The sequence below is a fragment of the Larimichthys crocea genome, chromosome XVIII, assembly GCF_000972845.2.
Source record: "Larimichthys crocea isolate SSNF chromosome XVIII, L_crocea_2.0, whole genome shotgun sequence".
Classification (NCBI taxonomy): Eukaryota; Metazoa; Chordata; class Actinopteri; family Sciaenidae; genus Larimichthys; species Larimichthys crocea.
The window spans coordinates 988,870-1,011,737 of NC_040028.1; the positions used below are offsets into that span (position 1 = coordinate 988,870).

The 22,868-nt window shown below is 43.0% G+C and overlaps 2 protein-coding genes and 1 long non-coding RNA gene across 3 annotated transcripts; 2 read left to right on the forward strand and 1 right to left on the reverse strand.

Annotated features, from left to right (window-relative positions):
• The first annotated feature begins 1,173 nt into the window (after nucleotides 1–1,173).
• On the forward strand, nucleotides 1,174–9,032 carry cat (catalase). Its single transcript, XM_010735178.3, has 13 exons — nucleotides 1,174–1,388; nucleotides 2,291–2,462; nucleotides 2,911–3,021; nucleotides 3,723–3,853; nucleotides 4,045–4,149; nucleotides 4,353–4,478; nucleotides 4,566–4,757; nucleotides 4,854–5,006; nucleotides 5,250–5,388; nucleotides 5,738–5,868; nucleotides 6,430–6,537; nucleotides 7,404–7,487; nucleotides 7,742–9,032. Exons 1-13 carry the CDS (start codon nucleotides 1,323–1,325, stop codon nucleotides 7,805–7,807), a joined length of 1,584 nt encoding a protein of 527 aa, XP_010733480.3. The 5' UTR covers nucleotides 1,174–1,322; the 3' UTR covers nucleotides 7,808–9,032.
• A 1,857-nt stretch (nucleotides 9,033–10,889) lies between these two features.
• On the reverse strand, nucleotides 10,890–12,114 carry LOC109138963 (uncharacterized). The gene has a single exon (XM_019260854.2). It carries the CDS (start codon nucleotides 12,059–12,061, stop codon nucleotides 11,180–11,182), a length of 882 nt encoding a protein of 293 aa, XP_019116399.2. The 5' UTR covers nucleotides 12,062–12,114; the 3' UTR covers nucleotides 10,890–11,179.
• Nucleotides 12,115–19,395: 7,281 nt separating this feature from the next.
• On the forward strand, nucleotides 19,396–21,628 carry LOC109142555 (uncharacterized). The gene is made up of 3 exons (XR_002043004.2): nucleotides 19,396–19,533; nucleotides 19,613–19,719; nucleotides 19,799–21,628. It is a non-coding gene; the product is annotated as an uncharacterized LOC109142555 (long non-coding RNA).
• The last annotated feature ends 1,240 nt before the right edge of the window (nucleotides 21,629–22,868 follow it).

Sequence of the window (22,868 nt, forward strand, 5' to 3'; positions counted from 1 at the left end):
GTATAGCAAAGACGTGAGGCTCTCTGTGTGTCCACTGGTTTTGTTTGGTATTATGCAGTTGTAAGATAAAGGCCTTAAGGTGGCCCTGATTTATAAATCAATCTAGTTTTAAGACCGTAATTTATATTTTCTATATTTTGTGCTTATGTGATGCATATGATCATAATATAATAGCCCTATCAGGTTATCCTTTGCTTTGATTTAAATTTAAATTTAAATTTAAATTTTTGTTACTTTGCAGATTTTTATTATGAATGCAAAATAAATAGGGGTGACAAATAAAGGTGTTTGCCCTCCCATGTGCTGCCAAAACAGATTCACTGCACCTTGCCACTCATTCTACAAGTCTATGAACTGAACCGGAGAGATTAAAGATTTTCCCTCACTTGATGTTTTGATGACGGTGGTAGAGTGTCAGACACGTCGGTCCTAAAAGCACAGAGAGGGACATAGAGGGACACAGACTCCATAGAGGAAGTGTTGGCAAAGCTGACGTCCATCATGAACAACTCCTCTCACTGCATCAGACTGTGGAGGCCACCATGTAAGAAGGAGATCTACCACCGGTCCTTCATTCCAACAGCTGGCAGACTCTTCAACATCTGATGACTGGTACTGTGACCTGTACCGTTCTCTTGGTGCTCTCACCCACTTGTGGAGAATCTGGTGAACTCATCTAACCAGATCACCTGTTTCCACATCTCTGCTCTCAAGTGTGTGTTCATCTTTATAATGGGGGCTTTATCCACTGCAACCTGACTATAATCTCCTCTCTTTATCACACTTGTTTCTATTTACAGTGTGTGACAAGTTTTTTGGAAATGGGATTGTAATATCAGTTCAAAAACAAGGAGAAGTGTCCGTATTCATACAGCATACTGACATATGAATGCATGTGTAGTAATAAACTGAGGTAACAATGTGGAGTGACGGGTAATGTGAGCTGAGAGTGTCCTGAGCGTGAGATTCAGTGTCCTCACCAAAGACAGCATTTAAGAATTTAGCCAAGTCATGCTTAGTCAAGAGGTTTTTTGCAAATTGAAACTCTTTTGGGAAAACTGAGTCAAAACAGTCGTATGAGACTGTCTTAAAGACAATACTGCAGTCACACAGTCTGCTGTCTGCGGGGCTCTCTCCTCTTGTATCGAAAGTAGGTCAGTTTACTGCTCTCGGCCAATCAGAGGAAGGGGGCGCTGGAGGGAGGCGGGACCACACTCACCGAGCAAAGTCCGGTCAGAATTGTTGCAGGCGCAGATATATAGAGGAAACGCATTTCTCCGTAACACCGCACGAACAGTGTGATAGTGCACCGATTTGTCGAGATGGCTGACAACAGAGATAAAACCACGGACCAGATGAAGATGTGGAAGGAGGGCCGTGGAGCTCAGGTCTGTAGATGCACTGAGTGGTTTTGGTCGCAGTGCTGTGGGCTCTGTCTCTGGGTGAGAGGTCGTCTGAGGTGACCAGCTCGCTTTAAAGTCCCAAATCTAATGCTAGCGAGCTAGCGCTGAAGCTTGACATTGCAGACACGTTAATGAAATGTTTCTAAGTGTTCAGGTTGCAGAGCGTGTTTGTTCTGAGGCGTAAAGGAGCTAACCTGCTAACGGTATGCTAACGTTACATGCTAAAGAAATAACATAGAGCGTTAGCTGAGTGACGTCAGCGTTTCTCAAACCCGCACAGTCCCGAAAACAAACCCGCACACTGAGGAGAGCAGCTCAGTGTGAACGAGTGAAGTGAGTCAATGCCAGAGGCATGTTTGAACTTCAACCCTGAGTTATGTAACCACAGCTAGCACCTCACATAGTCCCTATTGTAGTCCAGCTGCACTGAAGTTCGGATTTTGTACTTTTTATTAACTAGAGTGCACCTTTACATTCACATGTGTGAAATACTGAATAGAGAATAATTGTCTCTCTCTCTCTCTCTCTCTCTCTCTCTCTCTCTGTCTCTCTCTCTCTCTCTCTCTTCCGTCCTCTCTCCTCTCTCCTCTCTCTCTCTCTCTCTCTCTCTCTAATATAATATATATATATATATATTATATATATATATATATATATAAAGTTTGTTTATAATGTGATTTTCTGCACATTATATTGGTGATCTTAAATATTTAGGACTTCTGCTGCAGTGCTACAAGCACCAGTGTCATGCCAGCTGCAGAAATGTGCATCAGTTACTTGTTTCCACACCCTTATTGTTCAGTGTGATTAGGGATCGCTAAGGTATGTGTCATGTAAATGAGTGTATGAGTAAACATAATCCATGTTTACTCATCTGTTTGCAACAGAGGGCTGACAAGCTGACCACAGGGGCTGGCCATCCCATTGGAGACAAGCTGAACCTGCAGACTGCAGGTCCCAGGGGTCCTCTGCTGGTCCAAGATGTGGTCTTCACAGATGAGATGGCCCACTTCGACAGGGAACGAATTCCAGAGAGAGTGGTGCACGCCAAAGGGGCAGGTGAGTGTGGGCCAGTGATCAGTCTCACTTCTTTGGTGTGTGTATCAATATCCCATCACAAATAAAAATATTAATGATGCATGCATGAAAACAATACCTCATCTTATCAACATCAATACCCTATATTGATACAGCACAATATTCAGTAACTTTTTGGGGTTGGAAAGAGTTCAAACATTAACGCAAAGTCTCTAGAAATAACGGGCAAAAAAAAGACATGAAGCAAACCAGCCTCCTTCTGTTTTTTGTGGATTAGCTCCAATCAAATGTTAATCTTTACAAGCATTTCAGACTTTGAGCACATATTCAGCAGATTGTTTGTTGACCTTTTCTGGGGGGGGGGGGGCTGCATTCTTTCATGCTGCATTCTTTCATGCTGCATGTTGATGTTGTTTAAGCTAATATGAGTATGTGATCCAAACAAACAAATCTTTCCTCTGTGGTGCAGGGGCATTTGGCTACTTTGAGGTGACTCACGACATCAGTCGTTACTGCAAGGCCAAGGTGTTTGAGCACATCGGCAAGACTACGCCCATTGCTGTTCGCTTCTCCACTGTGGGTAAGAACACGTCATGTCATGTGTTTAGGTACGATTCGTACCTTATCATTGTTTACAATTTTGAAAGGTATTTCTCCCCCTCATTGTGCTGCCCAATGAATGTACACGAACACAGAGTAACTGTCATAGGTACATGTGCTAATTAAAAATATTGTGTGATGTGTGCTTTTATAAAGTAATGCAGAAATGTGATATTCAGATAGATCTTTATTCTCAAAGATTCTTTTTATGGTTGTTGATCTTTGAAACTGGCCGTGCTCTGGTTCTCTGTTCAGCAGGTGGGTTGTGCCCTCAGTATTGAGGTTTGGCGCAGTCATCCGCCCGGGTGTTTTAAGAAGATTAGCACCAGAAAGTGTCTTAGAAGTGTTTGCTTCAGTTGATCTGATGAATGAGCCTCAACATATACGAAGCTGCTATTAAGTTATTTTCATTAACGTTTAATCTGCTGAATTTTGTCTCGATTAATTTACTGATCTATAAAATACTACAAAAATCTAAATAGTCCAATACAATATCTTAGAAAAGACGGATCAGTCGTTTACAACCCAAAAATATTCAGTTGACTTTATTGTAGGAAAAGCAGCTACTCAGCAAATCAAAATGATTAATCAACCAATCAATGAACAACAGTTTTATCAAAGTCTGTTGAATTTTGACATGATTGGAATAAATTCTGTGAGTGAACTGTTATTTCATTTTAGCCGGTGAATCGGGATCAGCTGACACTGTGCGAGACCCCCGAGGCTTTGCAGTCAAGTTTTACACTGAGGGTGGCAACTGGGACCTGACGGGCAACAACACCCCCATTTTCTTCATCAGGGACGCTCTACTGGTGAGTGAGTGTACTGCAGGTAGTGTCGTCTGAAGTTTATCATCAAACATCCAAATAATTATAGGAACATATCGTAGAACTAGTTTGTGTATCACACAGTACACATAATACACATTTAACAACAACCTTTGTATTAACATCAGCTGAGTGTAGAATGTATCACATTGACCCGTCCCTTTCACCTCGTGCAGTTCCCGTCCTTCATCCACTCCCAGAAGCGTAATCCTCAAACCCACATGAAAGACCCTGACATGGTGTGGGACTTCTGGAGCCTGAGGCCAGAGAGTCTGCATCAGGTAGGCCGTTGTTGGGAACAGATTCTAGTGGAGGGTACAGAAGAATATTTCAAAAAAGAAAATGTAGATAGTACATAGTTGAAAATAGTTGATGGCACCTGCCTCATTGTATCTTTCTTTGCAGTAGTCACTTGGTTTACACTGACAGTAGTTGGCATAGAAAACCCAAATGGACTTGTCTTTATCTTGTCTTTCCTGTCCAGGTGTCCTTCTTGTTCAGCGATCGAGGTTTGCCCGACGGCTACCGTCACATGAACGGCTACGGCTCTCATACCTTCAAACTGGTCAACAGCAACGGCGAGCGCTTCTACTGCAAGTTCCACTACAAAGTCCGTTTGAGCCCGAGTTTAACCCAAATTGAACCAACTCCTGTGATTTTATCATTGCCTAGTTTATCATTTGTCATGTTTTTTTAGACTGATCAAGGAATAAAGAATCTGCCGGTTGAGGAGGCAGACCGCCTGGCTTCCACCAACCCAGATTATGCCATCGGAGACTTGTTTAACGCCATTGCCAATGGGAACTTCCCGTCCTGGACTTTCTACATCCAGGTTATGACCTTTGAGCAGGCTGAGAAGTTCCAGTTCAACCCATTCGATCTTACCAAGGTACCATAGTCAAAAGTTATCTCATGACACTTTCCATACAGAACAGGACTAGACCGTACTCTTTCTAACCTGTTGTATGTATGTTTTCTCGTTCAGGTTTGGTCACACAAAGAATACCCTTTGATCCCTGTGGGCAAAATGGTGCTGAACAGGAACCCAGTCAACTACTTTGCAGAGGTGGAGCAGCTGGCCTTTGACCCCAGCAACATGCCACCAGGCATCGAGCCAAGCCCTGACAAGATGCTGCAGGTAACCCTGCAACAGATTTTCTTCATGTTGTTAGTCAGATAAAATTGGAAAAAGAAGATTGTCATAGTTAAATCTAAACATGTATTCACGTTAAAGCGTTTTGTTTGTACCATAAACAACCGGGATGGACCTTTCTGGGTCTCTCTGGTGTTCTGTTGAAGGCCATGTTCTGCTCTTCATCTCCCCTGTGACATCACACACAGCTACAGATGTGTAACAACACTCTGCCTTGTCTCGCTCTAGGGTCGCCTCTTCTCCTACCCAGACACGCATCGACACCGTCTGGGAGCCAACTACCTGCAGCTCCCTGTCAACTGCCCCTTCAGGGCCCGCGTGGCCAACTACCAGCGCGATGGTCCTATGTGCATGTTTGACAACCAAGGTGAGTCATAATCCAGCCTGTGTCACAACACAAATGTTTCACTGCACAACAAGAAGTGGCTCAGTGATTCTTCTTAATGATCTGATATGATCTGTAGAATATTGTGCAATACCACGAGTTACCCAACAGATGTCACCATTCAGACTGTATCGAATAATTTGACTCAACCATTTTCAGCACAGTTGTTTGGTTCAGTGCTTTATATGATAATGTGTTGTTTATTTGCCGAGCTCATCCATCATCACACACAAATAAGATTTACACTGACATGTCTGATGTGTTGGGCATTGTGTTGTCACTGAACCTCTTCCTACTCAACTCAGCAGTGTTTGGTCTGCCCGGCCTCTAGGTGGAGCTCCAAACTACTATCCAAACAGCTTCAGTGCCCCGGAGACCCAGCCTCAGTTTATGGAGTCCAAGTTCAGCGTGTCTCCAGATGTGGGACGTTACAACAGTGGAGATGAAGATAATGTCACGCAGGTAATGAGGGCAAAGCCATTTGAGTATTACACGTGTTTATTCACTTCCCCCTGTACTTTAAGTTAGAATATACCCAGGACCTTGTTTTCTTGCTGACTGGCTATCTATCTATCTATCTATCTATCTATCTATCTATCTATCTATTAATTGATATATCTATCTAGCTATCTATCTATTAATTGATCATCTCTCTCTCTCTCTCTCTCTCTCTCTCTCTCTCTCTCTCTCTCAAATAACTCACCAAACCTAGCACAATGATCCCGTTTCATCCAGAGATATCTGGACTGTGCTGTTTGTTGTTAATATTAATAAATAAATAATCTATTATTCTTATTATTCTTCTGCTGTAAAATCATGCATGTTTCTATTTTCAGTTTTATATTATTCTAAAGCTGCACCAAATATAGCAATAATTTATACATGCAATGGATCAACGTCAGGGTACTGGTTTGTTGATTTGCATAATGTTTTTTTTTTTTTTTTTTTAACTGCACTTAAACACATTTCATTTTAACTGATCATCTTTGAACAGGTTGTCAACTCGTTTGTGTTTTCTTGCAGGTTCGTACCTTCTACACTCAGGTGCTGAACAAAGAAGAACGCCAGAGACTTTGCCAGAACATGGCGGGAGCCCTGAAGGGAGCCCAGCTCTTCATCCAGAAACGCATGGTGAGTCCACATCATTTTATTCAGAACTGGAACAGGAGCTGTAAACCACAGGATGTATTAAATGTGTCAGCGTGCATCTGCTCAGGAAATGTGGTTCTGTGGACAAAAGTCAAGTTTGTTTTTAGAGCACACAACAAGCATTGACCACAGCTTTAAAACAAGTGCAAAACAGTGTGGTGCAGCATGTTCATGATCAATGTGGACGTTTATACAAAACTAAAAATGAAAACAGACAAAATAAAAATAAATGAACACTTTAGAGGGCAGCAGAAAATAATAGTAGTGAGTGACACATTGTAACTGTTTAGTTTTTTCTCCACAGGACCTGAGAGGTCTGACAGATTAGAATTGAATTTAAAGATTTTATATAGAAGCAGTCAGAGTTTGAATTGTGTGAGACATCCAGTTTGAAAGTGATATTTAAAGTTTGAGTGTCTATGACAGACCTTTGCTATGGTGCTTTATGACGTAGCAGAATCTTGTAGATATTAAATAAAATAAAAGAACATTTGAGAGGTTACAAAATAATAAATAATGTTTTAATGCAGATATGACCAACATCAATTTCTGTATTCATTCACTAAAGCAATAACTGAGTCCATTATCTTCAAATCACATGTTCAGTTTTAAAACCCTAACCAACAACAACCCACAGCAACACAACCCTGCAGCGAGTTCAGCGTTTGGTTCGGTTTCGAAACTTTGTCAACGCTGTGAGAAACTCTTGACTTCCATCTCCCCTGTTGACTATCAAAAAAATCTCTAACTCTGGCAGATAGTTGTTCTAAAATCACTTGTAGTAAGAAGTTGATAGAGAAAAAATGTGTTCAGGATCATTAGGTATCATTGCCTTGTCCTGCACACAGGTGGAGAACTTGAAGGCAGTCCATCCAGACTATGGAAACAGTGTTCAGACCCTTCTCGACAAGTACAATGCAGACGCCCAGAAGGTAAACACAGTCCTCGTTAACATAATACTTTCAAAACTTCTTATTTTCCCGTTAGCCTGGCTTTGTTCTCAAAGTCTAATGCTAGCTAGCAAATGTTAGCATGCTAACACACTGTGACTATTAAGATTGCATGCTAACATTACCTGCTAATCATTAGCTTGTGTATTAGTACTCGGTCTGTTGTTCTGCTCGTTAAAATAGCTAATTCTCTCTCTCTCTCTCTCTCTCTCTCTCTCTCTCTCTCTCTCTCTCAGAACACAAACGTTCATGTTTACAGCCGTCCAGGAGCCTCAGCTGTTGCTGCGTCCTCAAAGATGTGATGCCTTAAAATGCCACTGTGGGCAACCCTCTCATTTATCTATGAGCAAATGCACTTATTGATTAGCAATTGCTACTACCAATAACAAGACTGGACCTGACTTCCAGTTACAGCCAGTGATAAGTCTGAAATATTAACATTGTAGTGTCTGACTGCAGTTGGGTCATTTTTAATTCAGGCAATGCAAATTGTTGATTTTCTTCAATTGTCAAAGCTAGAGATGTTCGGGAGGCTCTTGATCTCTGTGAGGTACATATGTCTTGATTGAACAAAAAAATATATACCATCATGCTAATGTTGACCGATGACCAATGTGAGTGCTTGACTTTTACCACATAAAGCCTTCAAAGTAATTTATAAGTTTTATTTTTATTCTGCATAAATCATTTAACCCCAACTGCTGTTAAGTACTTTAATTGTTTCTAATAGCTCCTCAGGTTGAGTGTATACTACTATGATGTGAAGATCCAACTGTTTTTTAAAGAAAACAAATGCAGCTGTTTAAATTGACTTTTGTCAGCATTCAAATACTTAAAAATGTCTGTCATGTCTGACATGTACATCCTGAACCAGGGTTCACATTGGTAAAACACCTTGATATGTTGTGCAGGATTGGCTTGTGGCTTCGCTAATGCCAGTGCCTGTAGTCCTCATGCACGACTGAACCACCACTGACAGAATATTTCATATTAAAAGAGTAGAAATAATTGAATAAGAAACCGTCCATGTGGGCGTCTGCATACATCGTCAGATCAGCAGAAGAAAAGAGCAGCAATTATTTTCACCACAACTACGACTCCATAGTGCCTTTGTCTTTTTTGTGTGTACAAAAACTACCAAATCCAGATAACTTCAACCTGAAACCTGAAGAATCTGCTGTGAGCTGACATTCGTGCCATTAGTAACTTAATTGTTAAATATCTAAATTGACAGTAAATGTACAGACTAATAAATGACTGAAAATAAAAGCAAATGACAAAATCTGACAAAGTTTGGAGAGGAGTCTGATCTAAGGATATCATGTCATATGACTTTCATCTTTGGAAAAGACTGCAAAGATCCTCAACAAGATGCAAACAATCAAAAGGTATCAGTGTCCGATATGAATTGTCCATGTAACCTGCTTCTGTTTGTAACTCAAATGTTTTTGATCTGAATGTAACGTTTGATCATCTGTAACTAGAACATATAATGTTATAATAAATGATAATTTTCACCAAAATACTGATGAATGTGAGGGTGCAGATAATTGAGAACAAACAGCGGAGGCATTTGCACTCCAATTGGATGAATCAGTGGACATTTCCAAAGACACACAGCTCTTGGCATTTAATAACCAATAATAATACATAAATGTTTTATTATCAATCATAAACAGATATATGCTAATAACCTAGTATTAAAATTGGTAAATAAAGTTGAATAAAATAAATATGAAATTTATTATAGGCCAGGCCTAACATTTTACATAATGAATTACATGTGGGTCCCTGTTCCGTTTGTCTCTCGTCAAAGGGCTGAAAAAAGTTGAAGACCCCTAATTTAAAGCAACAATATGTAGAAACTGGTATTTTTGGGATTAATCGCCCCCAAGATAAGTCATAAGAGAAGTCAATACATTAATTTTCTATAACCACTTCTCTTTCTTAGGGTCTTAGAGGCCTGGCATTGGGTGATAGGCCGGTGGCCAGTCCTACTCATGTTCACATCTACCGGCCCTTTAGAGTCAGCAGGCTGTAAACATGTTTATATATGCTGTGATGTTTAACATTTTACATGGGAGCTTATGGAGACTGCCTTGTTCTGTAGCCAGCTTCAAGTAGACGTTTGAGAAAGTGTAGTTTTTGGCACTTGTGTATTAGCATCATTTCACAGTGTTAGATCAACAGTGCCATACCAAGAGTACAGACTCTGTACAGTACAGACTGTATAATAAATAGATGGAGCCTTCAGGTCTGAAAAGTAACGTGGAAGTACTACAAACCTACAATTTGCCTCATGGCCAGCAGAAAAAGAAGTCTGACAGATAAGCTTGGTCACATGTGGTTTCCTCTTTGGTAATATTGTTTTGTAGGCTTACTTTAGAAATATGACAGGTGAGAAGAATTTAAATAATTATTATGAAATAAAAAGATAGTATAATGTTCAGATTAACAAGCAGAATGTACTCTAATTTTGACTTTGATCTGCAAATGATTCAGTGCATTCACACTATGCAGTCAAACATGGTTGTGTGGTCAGCTTGGTTTTTACCTCAAAATAAAAGGAAATCAACACTGACAGATACACTTGAGTTCTTGCACACCCTCCTGCAGCTCGCACTCCAAATAGACAGTGAGACAGTTGACAGTGATGAATCCTGCAGGTTACCCGGCTGAGACCGTTACATTGCAGGGGAGGTATGACGGGAACCCTGGACGGCCTGGAGGATCTACAGTGGTTCAGCACACCACTGTAAACATCGTCTCTGACCCCCCCCCCCCCCCCCAAGGACCACATCATCTGGTCCCTCTGCTGCTTTGTCTACTCAAACCCCTGCTGCCTCGGACTGGCAGCTCTGATCTTCTCTATCAAGGTGGTTTTGAGTGACAGTTCTGATTATGAACATCATTTGAAATTTGTATTTATATATAATTATTAAATTTTAAAAAATGTTTAGCTTTTAGTTTTTAGCTTATTAAGTTAGACACAGCCTATGCTGCCCTCACACTGTGTGCCTGTACAGAGCTAGACAGCTAGCTAACAGTGAAGGATTGTACGGTGGAAATTGCTTTTGTCCTTTTTATTTACTCTTCTCTTTTACATTCCAATAGCACTCTCTTGCACTCATTGTAAAACTGAAATAAAACAAGAAATAAACATGCATGAATTTCTTATGAGAAACCTTTCATACGTAACACAACATGTTATAGCCTAATCTATTTTTAGCTCACACGGAACGACCTAGCGTAGCTAGAGGAATCTGACTAGCAAAACATTAAGACATTAAACATCACATTTGGGGACATTTAGATCGAAATTACGGGTAAAAACAAGTAGATGTCGTGCTAACACAAAGTAATACTTACAGACAAAATATGTCCAAGGCTCAAGTGGGAATACAAAACGAAATGAAAGCACTGAAAGTCCGTCCCGTTCGTGAAGTCAGATACGACAAACTACATGAAAACTTAACAGGAAGTGGATAACTGGCGCATAAGGCGCAATACCGAAAACGTCCACTAAGCGGCGGTATTCACCATCAAAATTACAGAGATCCCAGTCAGGGCTTCTTACAGAAGGCAGAACACTCCCCGCTTGGCATATAACTATTATGCCACTACAAACTTTTACTTTAACACAACATAAACTTCAATTTCAAAGGATATGGTCTTCAGCTTTCTCCAGAAAGCAGAACGACGATCTCTGAGACGGGTCTCAGAAGAACTTTCACAGTTCCGTCTCTAACAATCTTCACTTCCACCTTGCGGATCCTCTTGTCTCCGCTCGGCAGCGTGTTGACGATCAGTCCCACAGGCCATTCATTCCTGTGGGCTTGACTGTCCTTGAGCAAGACGACGTCGCCGACCTGGACGCTCGGCCTCTCGGCGGTCCACTTTCGGCGGCCCTGCAGTGTGGATAAGTAGTCTCTCCTCCATCTCTTCCAGAAGGTGTTTGCAAGGCACTGCACATGTTTCCACTGCTTTCCGTGCAATTCAGCCATCTGGAAGTTTCCAGAGGGCGCGGAGACGGTACTCATCTTCTGGGTCAGGAGCATAGCTGGGGTAAGGACTGTGGGCGCATCTGGGTCGGAGGACACAGGTACTAGGGGTCTTGCGTTCATTATGGCCATGACTTCGGCCATAAGAGTGCTCAACACCTCGTGTGTCAGGCGAGTGTGTGCTGTCTGGAGCAGCATGGCATCCAGGATGCGCCTGGCAACACCGATGAGTCTTTCCCAAGCCCCCCCCATATGTGAAGAATGAGGCGGGTTAAAGATCCAGGAGCACCCCCTGCCCTGGAGGTAAGTTGAAACTGGTGAGTCTTCTGTGTCGATGCCCAGCTCTTTACAAGCCCCAACAAAGTTAGTCCCTCTGTCGGAACGGAGAAGCTTGGCCGGGCCACGGATGGCAAAAAATCTTCTCAAGGCATTGATGAAGCTGTCGGTGGTCATGGACTCTATGAGCTCAAAGTGGACAGCCCTGGTTGACATACATGTGAATATCACTGCCCAGCGCTTACTGTCTGCACTTCCTCCTCTCGTCCTCCGCGTCATGACGGCCCATGGTCCGAAGACATCAATGCCTACGTGGGTGAAGGGAGGCTCTGGAGTGAGGCGTCAGGAGCAGGTCGGCCATCTTCTGTTCCTCCAGACGCCTGCGTAGCTTGCGGCAGATCACACACTTATGGATGAGAGAAGACACCAGACGCTTACCTCCGACGATCCAGTATCCGGCTGCTCTCACGGCACCCTCTGTTATGTGGCGCCCCTGGTGAACTACTTGTTCGTGGTAAAACCTCACCAGCAATGTAGCGATGTGGTGAGTGTGCGGATGATCAGAGGATGCTTCTCTGCCCTTGGCAGGTCGGGGGCGGATGAGATGCGGCCTCCGACCCGCAGTAGGCCACTTTCATCGGCCACTGGATTCAGCTTCTTGAGTGGACTCTGTTTGGGAAGTTCTCTGCCCTCTCTGAGGCAGTCTAGCTCGGTTTCGTAGGCGTCATGCTGAACAGCACGGATGATGATGTTCTCTGCATGGGACAGCTCGCTTTGTGTGAGTGTGTCTCTGAATGAGCCCCACCTGTTGCGTACCGAGCTGGCTGGATTGCCTTTGAAGGATGCGGCAACATGGATAAGCCTGGCAGTGGCTTTGCGGAGGTTTCTCCAGTTAGAGAATCTTTCGAAGCGTTGAGACTCCAGACCAGCATCCAGGGCTCTGGTGGCCAGAAACCGCAACCTCGGGCCGGATCTCTGTATCTGCTTCGGGTTCAACGAGGGTGAAGACGTTGTGTTCTGAAGTCTCGTCTGTGTTCTCACGCGTAAGGAAGCTGGGACCAGTGAGCCAACTGCTTTGCTGTAGCTCCGCTGCCGGCATGAACCTGGTGGCATGGTCCGCAGGATTTCGGTCGGTCGGGGTGTAGGACCACTGGTCTGGATGGGTGGATTGTCTGATGCGGGTCACCCTGTTGGCTACATAGACGTAGAATCTTCTTGACGAATTATGGATGTAGCCAAGCACGATTCTTGTGTGAAGAACCTGACAGCATCCACATCGATGTCCATCTCGTCTCTGATCTGCTCGTACATCTGACAGCTAGCACGGCTGCACAGGCTCGAGGCGGGGGATGGTATGGGCAGGACGGGGGGCCAGCCTGGACTTTCCCATGATGAAGCCCACATGCGGTTTGCTGTCGTCTCTTGAGCTTTCGAAGATGGTGTGCCCCAGCTCATCTGTGCGCGCTGCCTGGTCCAGGTCGTCCATCTGCTGGGTGGAGGAGAGGCATTGGTGGCGGTGTGGCTTGCCACTGTAGTCTTCCTTCACCTGGATGTTGTGTGGACAGGGACGGAGAAAAGATGCACGGCCATTGGGTAACACACTTGCTTTGTACACATTGACTTCATCTGGTTTGTGGATGGCCTCCAGGCAGGCCTCGCCCACGATGACCCAGCCCAGGTCGAGTCGTTGCGCATAAGGAGCGTTTGTGGCGGTTGATCTGCTCCCGTACCTTGTGGACCCTCAGGATGTCTCTTCCTAAGAGCAGGAGGATGGGTGCGTTGGGGTCCACAGCAGGAATCTTGTGCGCGACAGGCTGGAGATGTGGGTGGTTGTATGCCACATCTGGCGACGGGATTTCTGATCGATCATCAGGCACCATGTCGCACTCGATCAGCGTGGGGAGTGGGAGTTGCAGTCCTCCATCCATGGACTCGAGCATGAAGTTGCTGGCTCGCCTGCCGGAGGTCTCTGTAGTTCCCGAGCAGGTCTTCAGTGTATACGGTGCTGGGCTGGCATTGACCCCAAAGAGGTTGAAGAACTCTGCCTTCGCGAGAGACTTATTACTCTGTTCGTCCAGCACTGCATACACCTTAATTGCCTTTTCCTTTTTCCCTGCAGGAAAGGCTTTGATCAGGCAGATCTTGGCGCATGAGCGTGGGGTGTTTGCATTACCGCAGACCTCGGTGCAGTAGTTAGACACAGCTGCTGGTGTGTCCTCGGTCGGCTCCCCGCTTTTCTCTTTGTAAGCTTGGGCATTCTCTGTAGGTGGAGGAGGACCAGGGTGGAGAGCTGCTATGTGTTTTTCACTATTGCACTCGGTGCATTTGATGGGTGCTTTGCAGTCTTTTGCAATGTGCTGAGTTGACCCACAACACTTGTAGCATATGTGGTTGTCTTTCAAGTATGACTTACGTTCATCAATAGTCTTTAGTCTAAAGGCCCTACACTTTTTGAGTGGGTGTGGCTTCCTATGCAGTGGGCACTCCCGATCTGGTTCGCTAGTGTTCTTCCCTGTGGAACCGGGAGGACTGTCACTGGGCGTGGATGAAGCGTCAGTCTTGTGTACGGTGACTGTAGCTCTCTGGCTTGGCTTTATGGCCTTGCGGTTTGGATGGTGTGGAGGTGGTGAAGGCAAAGCTGGGGTCGTTACGAACTTGGCCTGTTGACGGACGACAACTCTGAAAAGAGCGGAACGGAGGGAAGTTACCCCGTGGTCTTCTTTGAGATCTGTGACCCCTTGGCGATCCATTTCTCCTGAAGGCTGTAGGGCAACTTTTCGGCTATGGGGTTTACCCCCCGGGCTGTGTCTAGGAAGGCGAGGCCGGGGAGGTAACCATCTGCCTTTGCACACTCCAGTTCAAGCAGGATGTCACCCAGTTCCCGAAGCTTGCCGCTGTCTTTGTTGGTCAGCTTGGGGAAATCTTCCAGCTTTTTAAGCAGTGCGTGTTCGATGACCTCTGGCGTGCCATAACATTCTTCCAGGCGTTGCCACACCATGCTGAGGCCGGCACCGGGATTGAGGACATGCACTGAGCGGATTCTTTTTGCATGTTCCGCTGATTCGGCTCCAAGCCATTTGACTAACAAGTCCAGCTCCTCTCTACAGGAGAGGTTTAGGTCTTGAGTGGCAGTCACAAATGATGCTTTCCATGACCAGTATTGTTCAGGGCGGTCGTCGAACTTGAGAAGGCCGGAGCTGACGAGCTCTCGCCGCATGAGGTACCTGGCAAGATCTTGTGCTGGTTGTGGCTCCTGTGGAGTCACCCTTTGGGTGTTGGTGTGCGGCTGTAAGTTATTGGGATATGCCCTGGGTGAAGACCTCACCCTAGGTTCTTCTCTTTTGATGTTTGTGACGTTCAGCATCGGATGTTGGTGAACAGCTGGCCTGGGTGCGGCATCACGGTGTCCGAATGTACCTTGAAGCTCCACTGGCGGAGGTTGCAGTGGCTGTGGTTGTCTGTGAAACAGCTGTGCATGTTGCTGGACATAGTTACCGGCTCGTTCAGCTGCATTGAGGGGCCTTTCAGGGACGTCTGGTCCGCAGAGCTTCTCCCCGCTTTCACTCTCCTGTTCCTCCTCGTAGGCGGCTGCTTCGGCCTCGCGGACAGCAGCGTTCTTTTGACAGCTGAGGAGATGGAGACTGGCTTCGAGTTCAGCTCTTTGCCTCAATGCGTTAGCTTCAAGCTCGGCTTTCTGTTTCATCATGCTGGCTTCTTTTTCAGCAAAACCTAGTTGTGTCTGTGCAGCTTTAAATTTGGCCCGTGCTCTGGCAGCGGCTGTTGATGATGACCTCCTGCTGGAGCACAGTGAGGAGTGATGGGATTTTTGTGACTGGGCATCTGGTGTTTGGAAAGGCTCTTGGTGTTCAGTTAACTGGGGAACGTTTTTGGTGGGCTCTGCTTCAGCTCCACCTCGAGCCTGTTCGCTTTCCTCACGTTCTGGACTGCCTGAATGATGACTCATGGTTTCTTTTCCTCTGTAATCTTCTTACTTGAGTCCGCTGCGCTGTTGTCTTTTTACTATGCTGCCCTCACACTGTGTGCCTGTACAGAGCTAGACAGCTAGCTAACAGTGAAGAGATTGTACGGTGGAAATTGCTTTTGTCCTTTTTATTCACTCTTCTTCTTTACATTCCAATAGCACTCTCTCTGTCACTCTGTAAACTGAAATAAACAAGAAACATGCATGAATTTCTTATGGAACCTCCTTCATACGTAACACACATGTTATGCCTAATCTTTTTTAGCTCACACGGACGACCTAGGCTAGGGTCTGACTAGCCAAATTAAGACTTAAACTCCATTTGGGGACATTTAGATCGAAATAGGGTAAAAACAAGTAGATGTCGGTGCTACACAAGTAATACTACAGACAAATAATGTCCAAGGCTCAAGTGGGGATACACAAACGAAATGAAAGCACTGAAAGTCCGTCCCGTTCGTGAAGTCAGTACGACACTACATGAAAAACTTAACAGGAAGTGGATAACTGGCGCATAAGGCGCAATACCGAAAACGCCACTAAGCGGCGGTATTCACCATCAAAATTACAGAGATCCCAGTCAGGGCTTCTTACAGAAGGGCAAGAAACAGCCCTCACCAAGACCTTAACAAGAATCATTTAGAGATAGCTGGAAAGGATAAACATTGTAAAGCAATCAAAAATCTGAAGCATGAGGAAAATCAGTTTTAAAAGTTAATATTCTTCGGTCCTCCCAGGCCAGAGACAAGAAGGTCGCTGGAGATATGGACAGTGCCCGAGACTACGCCTCCACTGCACGTTGCCTCAACATCTGTGCCACGGTCCTGGTTTCCATCATCATCTGCATTTGCTTGATTGTAACCATTGTCATGTCCGTAATGCCAGCCAGTGCAACCTATACATGCAATTACAAATAATACATTTGAAATGTGTTAGAGTTTAACTGCTGCTGTGGCCTGGAGATGCCTGTTTTTCTCTTCCTGATATGATTTCTAATCTTTAATACCTCTGTAATCATATCTTTATTTGTGTTACAGAAGTCTTAATTTGAACTAATCTTTGTGTCTTGAATGCCAATTTGTTATTTGTCAAATGTCTGGTTTGGTTTCCATCATGATCCTCATTTTTATTATTGTAACCACCATCTCTTACCTTTTAATGCACTCTTAAATTGAACTAATCCATGTTTCCAAGTTTGAATGCCAGACTTAAATAAATTGAGATTTCCTATCTGTGAGGACTGCATCTCATTTGTCAGTATATAAAATAAAGAAATCTTTTTCTGCTTTGTGACATTTTGAAATGTGCTTTTGAAATTTTGAGGATAAAAAAGACACACACTGTTATATTTTCACTGTGTTACTACAATCCAACTAGAAATTGTATATTTAATAGAACGTTCTGCGAATGTTGCTGATAGTATCGAGGAGTTGCCTTGTGGTTTAGCCTATGAGTGTAGCGTCTCCTGGAAATATAAAAGCTTTCATTTCTAACTGTGCGGTTTCCTGTACTGTTTGTGGCTGATCGATTTTTGTTCTACACACATCATTTTCTTCACATTTCAACAAAAATATGTTAGATATTCTAGGTCGTACATAATCAAGAAATGGGGTCCATATATGATCAAATAAACCTTATTGAAATGTATTTTGTAACCAGAAAACTTACTAAACTCATTAATAACAGTAAGGACTGACATAATCACCCTTCTGGTATACAGTATATATGTTTGTACTGAACTCATAAAAAAAAAGTGCAGCAATCAAGCTACTGATTGGAGATCCACACAATCCACAACTGTAACAGCGAGTAGCAACATAAGTTCTACAGGGTTTGTAAGTTGCACCTATATTGTATCATATGAACTGTATATTTCTTGGGACAATCCATCTGAGTTCATCAGTGGAGGCGAGTTGGACACCTGTGCTGTGATCAGCAGAGACAGCTCTTGCATATATCAGTCTCTCCTTACTTCCATCAGGAGGAAAAGTTCTTCAAGGCCAAAAACTAACTTCACACTATCAGAATGCACCCCAACTAGGGATGTTTCTGGCGACTAATTTGCTAGTTGATTAGTCTAAAATTTTGATTTAGACTAGTCGAGTAGTGTAAAAGTACGAAAACACCCAGAAAAATGTTGAAATTTACAACAATTTAAATCGCCACAGCTCGAAAAAAGGCATTTGAATTTCCGGTCGAGTGTGGAGATGTGTGTGAGTGTGGCTGGGGAGGGGGTGACGCAACAGTTAATCAGCATTGTACATTATTAAAATAGTAATAAATAGCTTAACTGACTAGGGTTTTTGGTGCCAACTAGTGATGTTAGAAACGTTTAACTGACTAATCAGGAACATCCCTAACCCCCACCCACTCAAATTCATTACAACTGTTCACATAATAGCATTATAGAGCCTAAGTCACACCCCTTCCGATGGACCTCATGGGACCTTTGATCAGAACAAAAAATGAAAATATTATCTTTTGGTGCAGTTTGAGTTGTGACATGCATTCAAAATATGTTGTTAATGAATTTAAAACAATAATCAAATCAATACTACTGGTGCCCCTCTAGCCGTGTGCTCCCATCTTCTACCCCCTAACAATTGTTGTTGCAAAAAAAAAAAAAAAAAACAGCAAAACAGTAATCACTATTTAAAGTCAACTTACCATGAGAAATAAAGACAGAAGCCTTTCATAGACTTATCCCTGCATCAATTTGTTGCACCAACTCTGTCAGGGTCTGTCCCATACTTCCTTTCTTTGACTTGAAGATCTCGACAAAGTGAGGTGTGTGGCTGTGCAGGGCCTCAAAGAAGCCCACTTGTAGGTTCTTGATGACTACCCTATTGAACTCTGTATACACCTGCAACACACGGCAAAAAGCATGGTGACTAAATAGGGTTGGGCCAGTGTGGGAAAAATACATTTACTATTAACTGTTAATAGTTAAATTTTAAATACAACAGTAATTGGCAGACTGCCATTTAGTGACCCAGTATCACACAGAAAGAACAGTCAGATAATGTGTAGTTGGTATCCATGCTGTCAAAAAGTAAGAAAGAAAAATCTGTGCTAGCATCTGATGGTGATAGCAGGAGACGCACATGCTCCGTATGACAGGGCCTGTCAATCAAATGCTGCTTTAGGCCAACGCTGGCCATTTCCGGTCCATCTCGGCCACATATGACCGGCAAAGTGCATTTATTTATGCCACGCTGGCCCCGTTCCAAGATGAACTTCTGGTGTGAAGCTCTCCAGAACCTTGAGCTGAGGCAAACTACAGCAGCATCAACTATATTTTCAATTACGTCACCGGCCATGTTTGAATTGTGTCTTCACCACCTAGTGTGTTTATATATGCCATAGCTTCTTTGGACATGGTAAAGGACTTGGTAGTGTTATTGATGGTGATCCTGAGTCGCAGGATAATTTAGGCCATAGGCGTGTAGTCCGGGCGACTGGAGCCCCCTCTTGGCCTCATCAAAAGCCCGCCGTTTCCTCTGAGTTCTGCTGGAGAAGTTCTGGAAAAAGAAAAACCTGTTGCCCTCAAAATGGAAATCCTTTCTCCAGCACCCGGAACCGATCGTTGTAGTGGTGAAATCTTACAATCATTGCGCCGGGGTAAGGTCTTCATGAGTCGACTCCTTTCCTCGCCCTCTCCAGCTTTATTTCCCCGTCCTTGGTGGTTTGTGCCAACACTTTGGGAAGCTACAACTCCATGAACTGTAAGGTCTCTGTTTTGCGTGCTTCGTGTGTGGTCATTTTTAAGGTAAGCATGGGGGCCGGTACTTCTTCTTATCTTATGGCACAGCATGTTGTGACAGCTGCGGTGATTTTGCTATTTTCAGTATCGTTGGCCGCGCTGATTGGGTGTAGTGTCGTTAAAGTGTGGTGTGCGCTCTCTGTCACCGCAGACTGTGACTGGTACTGGGGCGCTTAAGCGCTCTTCGTTTGGGTAAGCGTGCTCTTTTATTAAACTCTGTTGGCTGTAGTCGCCTTATGCTAAAAGCTGTTTGCTCTCTGTCCTGCTGTAGCTGTTGAAGCCACAGCGCTTCCTCCATTTCTCCTCCTGCGCTCCGTGTGAGGCCGCACTGCGCAGCTCAGTGACGTGCGCCACAGCGGCTATCCAAGCGTAAACTGTTTGCAGCCTCCAGCCTGGTGCGGACGCTCCGTCTTCGACACGCCGTCTTTCTCGCAGTCCTTTGTGGGCTCCTGGTGGTTTTCAGCCTCACGACAACCACTGTTGGTTTGATTAATTGTTTGTTTTTGTTTTTTTGTTTAATTGTGTGTGTTAAATATTCATTTTGGTACTTATTTGGTTTTGTTTTATTTTGTTTGAATTTTGTTGCTCATTTGGTCTGCTCCTTTTGTGGGTTTGCTCCTTGTGGGCCAACTGTTTAAAAAAAAAGTTGTTTCTTGATTTATTTCTTTTTTTGTGTGTGTGTTATCGATATATCTTTTGTTTTGATTATTTCTTAGTTATTTGGTTACAAATGTTCTGTTCATTTAGTTTTTTTAGCTATTGGGGTGTTCTTAATAGATGGAGCTATTAGGTCTGGCCTCCACCCACAGTTGAATTTTGGTGTTGAGTTGGTTTGTCTTGTACTTTTTCTTTTTTTTAAGTAAATTTTCTTTGAATATTTTGATTTAGATAGTTAGTCATTTGTACTATTCCTTTCTGTTTGTGTGAGTGTTGCGTGTCTTAGCCTGGACCTTCTGTTTTAACTTTTATCTGTATAGCACTAACATTGAGTGTCCCTCTGCATAATTTAGTTTCTGTTTCTTTTCAGGACAGGAGCTGGTGCAGTGACAGGGACGCTGGAAGTAATTCACAGTTGGGGGGGCTGAGAAACATTCCGATGACGTCATAATGCGAAAGGGCAACATACATAAATCAATAACGTTCTCGATAGGGTGTTACACTTGGTTATTTATATGCCTAGTAATCATGTGATACCGGCTATAATTTACAATGAGATGTCATCACAACCAACCTGTATTAGACCTACAGAGGTTTTAGAAAATACATCATAAGGCCAACTTGATGGCAACGTAATGCTCAGCCTAGGAATGTGAATGTGCTTCATTGAATCACACATGAAATGCAAGTATTTCTCAGAATATGTCTTTAATTAAGACCTCAAATATTTAATTTCACGCACAAGGTACTGAGATTAGGCACGAGACAGCGTTACAAACAAGTAATATAGTGTTGACTTTTTAAACCTTCTCTCACTCAGAACCGAGAGTCCGGGCAAAAGTGTGGGAAGAAAGGAGGACGAAGTAGTGGCACATTTAATTCCTCTTTTTATCAAAAAGCAGAACACACACCGGGCCGATTCAAAACCTGACTGGACACTGCTGCGGGCTAAAACACTCGGGCGTTCACATGAGCTAACTCTGCTGTGTACATCTAACACACTGGATGTGTACCCCTGCTCCTGTGTTTACCTGTTTGCACCTGTACGTCACACACACACACCGGGCCACCGTCTTAAAGGGACAGGGCTGGCCGGTAACAATAGCCTAGATGAGGCTAACTGATTTTATAGTTTTTACAAACGTTAAGAAGAAAAAAAAACTTCTTCCTCCGAACTCCAAAGCCTTATTTAAAGTCCATCTCTCTTTCTCTGAGAGTGTGGTGCACTGAAAAAAAAGATATACTGGATTTACTTAAAAATGTTGTTTCAAGTGGTTCCACATAACTTTGTTAAGTAGATGTTAATAAACCAGTTTTCATACCATTTACTCAATATATTGAAGTATATTGTACAACAGTGATTTAAGTGACTTTAACTTAATTGGGTTACTTTAATTTTATGTATGAAGCCTAAATTAAGTTCAGTGAATGAACTGGATATTCATTAAAGCAACACAGGGTTAGAGTCAGAGTAACTTGATGTGGTTAAATTAGTCTTAATGGAGTTTAGTTTGTCTAATTAAAATGTCAAAATGATAAAAATTGAAGAAAGCTATTAACAGAGGGAAGGGGGGATCACAACTTTTCTCAAAACAGCACTTTTATTAACCACTCAAAAGTAGCCTGTTATACATAAACACTGCATAGAAATGCTTGTACTTGCACATGTATGAACATTACATGTTTACCAATTAGTTTAATGTATTGTCATTAGCTGAGATTTAAAGAGCACCCATAACTACATAACATTATAAAGTGCCACAAGAACCTTTTTATTTTCAATAAACATATTGCCAATAAATTCAAACTCTTAACTCCAGAAATGCCAAAGGCTATGCCTCTTGGGCAGGGGTCACAAGCTTTTACAGCATGAGGTTGTCCAAATCTTTTACCCAGTAGGGCTGACAGTGTGTACAATAAGAGGCAGCTTATAACAACTGGACCTGCACACAATTTGACACATAATCATGGCACTGAAAAATCATGACAAGAAGAACACTCCAACAATCTTAGGTAAATCTTAACAGAGGACTTTACAAATAGTCTAGTATGAAGGAGGGGTCCCAATGTCCCAGAGACAAATGTTTTTAAAACATGTTTTTTAAGGACCATTAAGGTGTCTACTTAAGATTTTTGCTTGTTGCCCGGGTCAACTAATGTCCCATGGGGGTTTTTTGGTGGCCATTTTGAATTTGTCCACACGAATGGTCGAAAACACCAATAAAACGCCAAATGTCCTAAACCAGACATCACACAAAGACAAATGAACACACTTTTTCTGATAATTGTGACACCAGGAATCAAATGGAAAGGTCACTGAGATGGAAGAACCACTCTTTATCAGAGAAAAATTAACCACACACACTTAGCTAAAATAATAATAATTTTAAAAAAACTTAGCTAAAATAAAATAAAAATAATAATTGGGGGATTATTATTTTATATTTTTGAATTTGATATGTTAGGTATTAAATACAATACAACACTTAAAAAGAGCAAACCTCTCAGGGACATTGGGACCTCTCCTTCCTACTAGACTAAAAAGCATCAACAAACAGCATTTGGTCCCCGGTCAATACTTTGATAGCACTGCTTTCAAAGTGTCCCATTTGAAACAGTAACCGTGAGAAATTACAAAAAAATGTTAACAGTCAGAATTATAGCTCAAGTAGCCAAAGTAACAA

Bases quoted from the DNA above. Each gene is read 5' to 3' on its own strand.
- LOC109138963 (XM_019260854.2), bottom strand. From the start codon at position 12,061: ATGACGCGGAGGACGAGAGGAGGAAGTGCAGACAGTAAGCGCTGGGCA.
- cat (XM_010735178.3), top strand. From the start codon at position 1,323: ATGGCTGACAACAGAGATAAAACCACGGACCAGATGAAGATGTGGAAG. The intron at 4,479-4,565 runs GTCCGTTTGAGC...ATGTTTTTTTAG, and splicing joins ACTGCAAGTTCCACTACAAA to ACTGATCAAGGAATAAAGAA. The intron at 6,538-7,403 runs GTGAGTCCACAT...TCCTGCACACAG, and splicing joins TCTTCATCCAGAAACGCATG to GTGGAGAACTTGAAGGCAGT.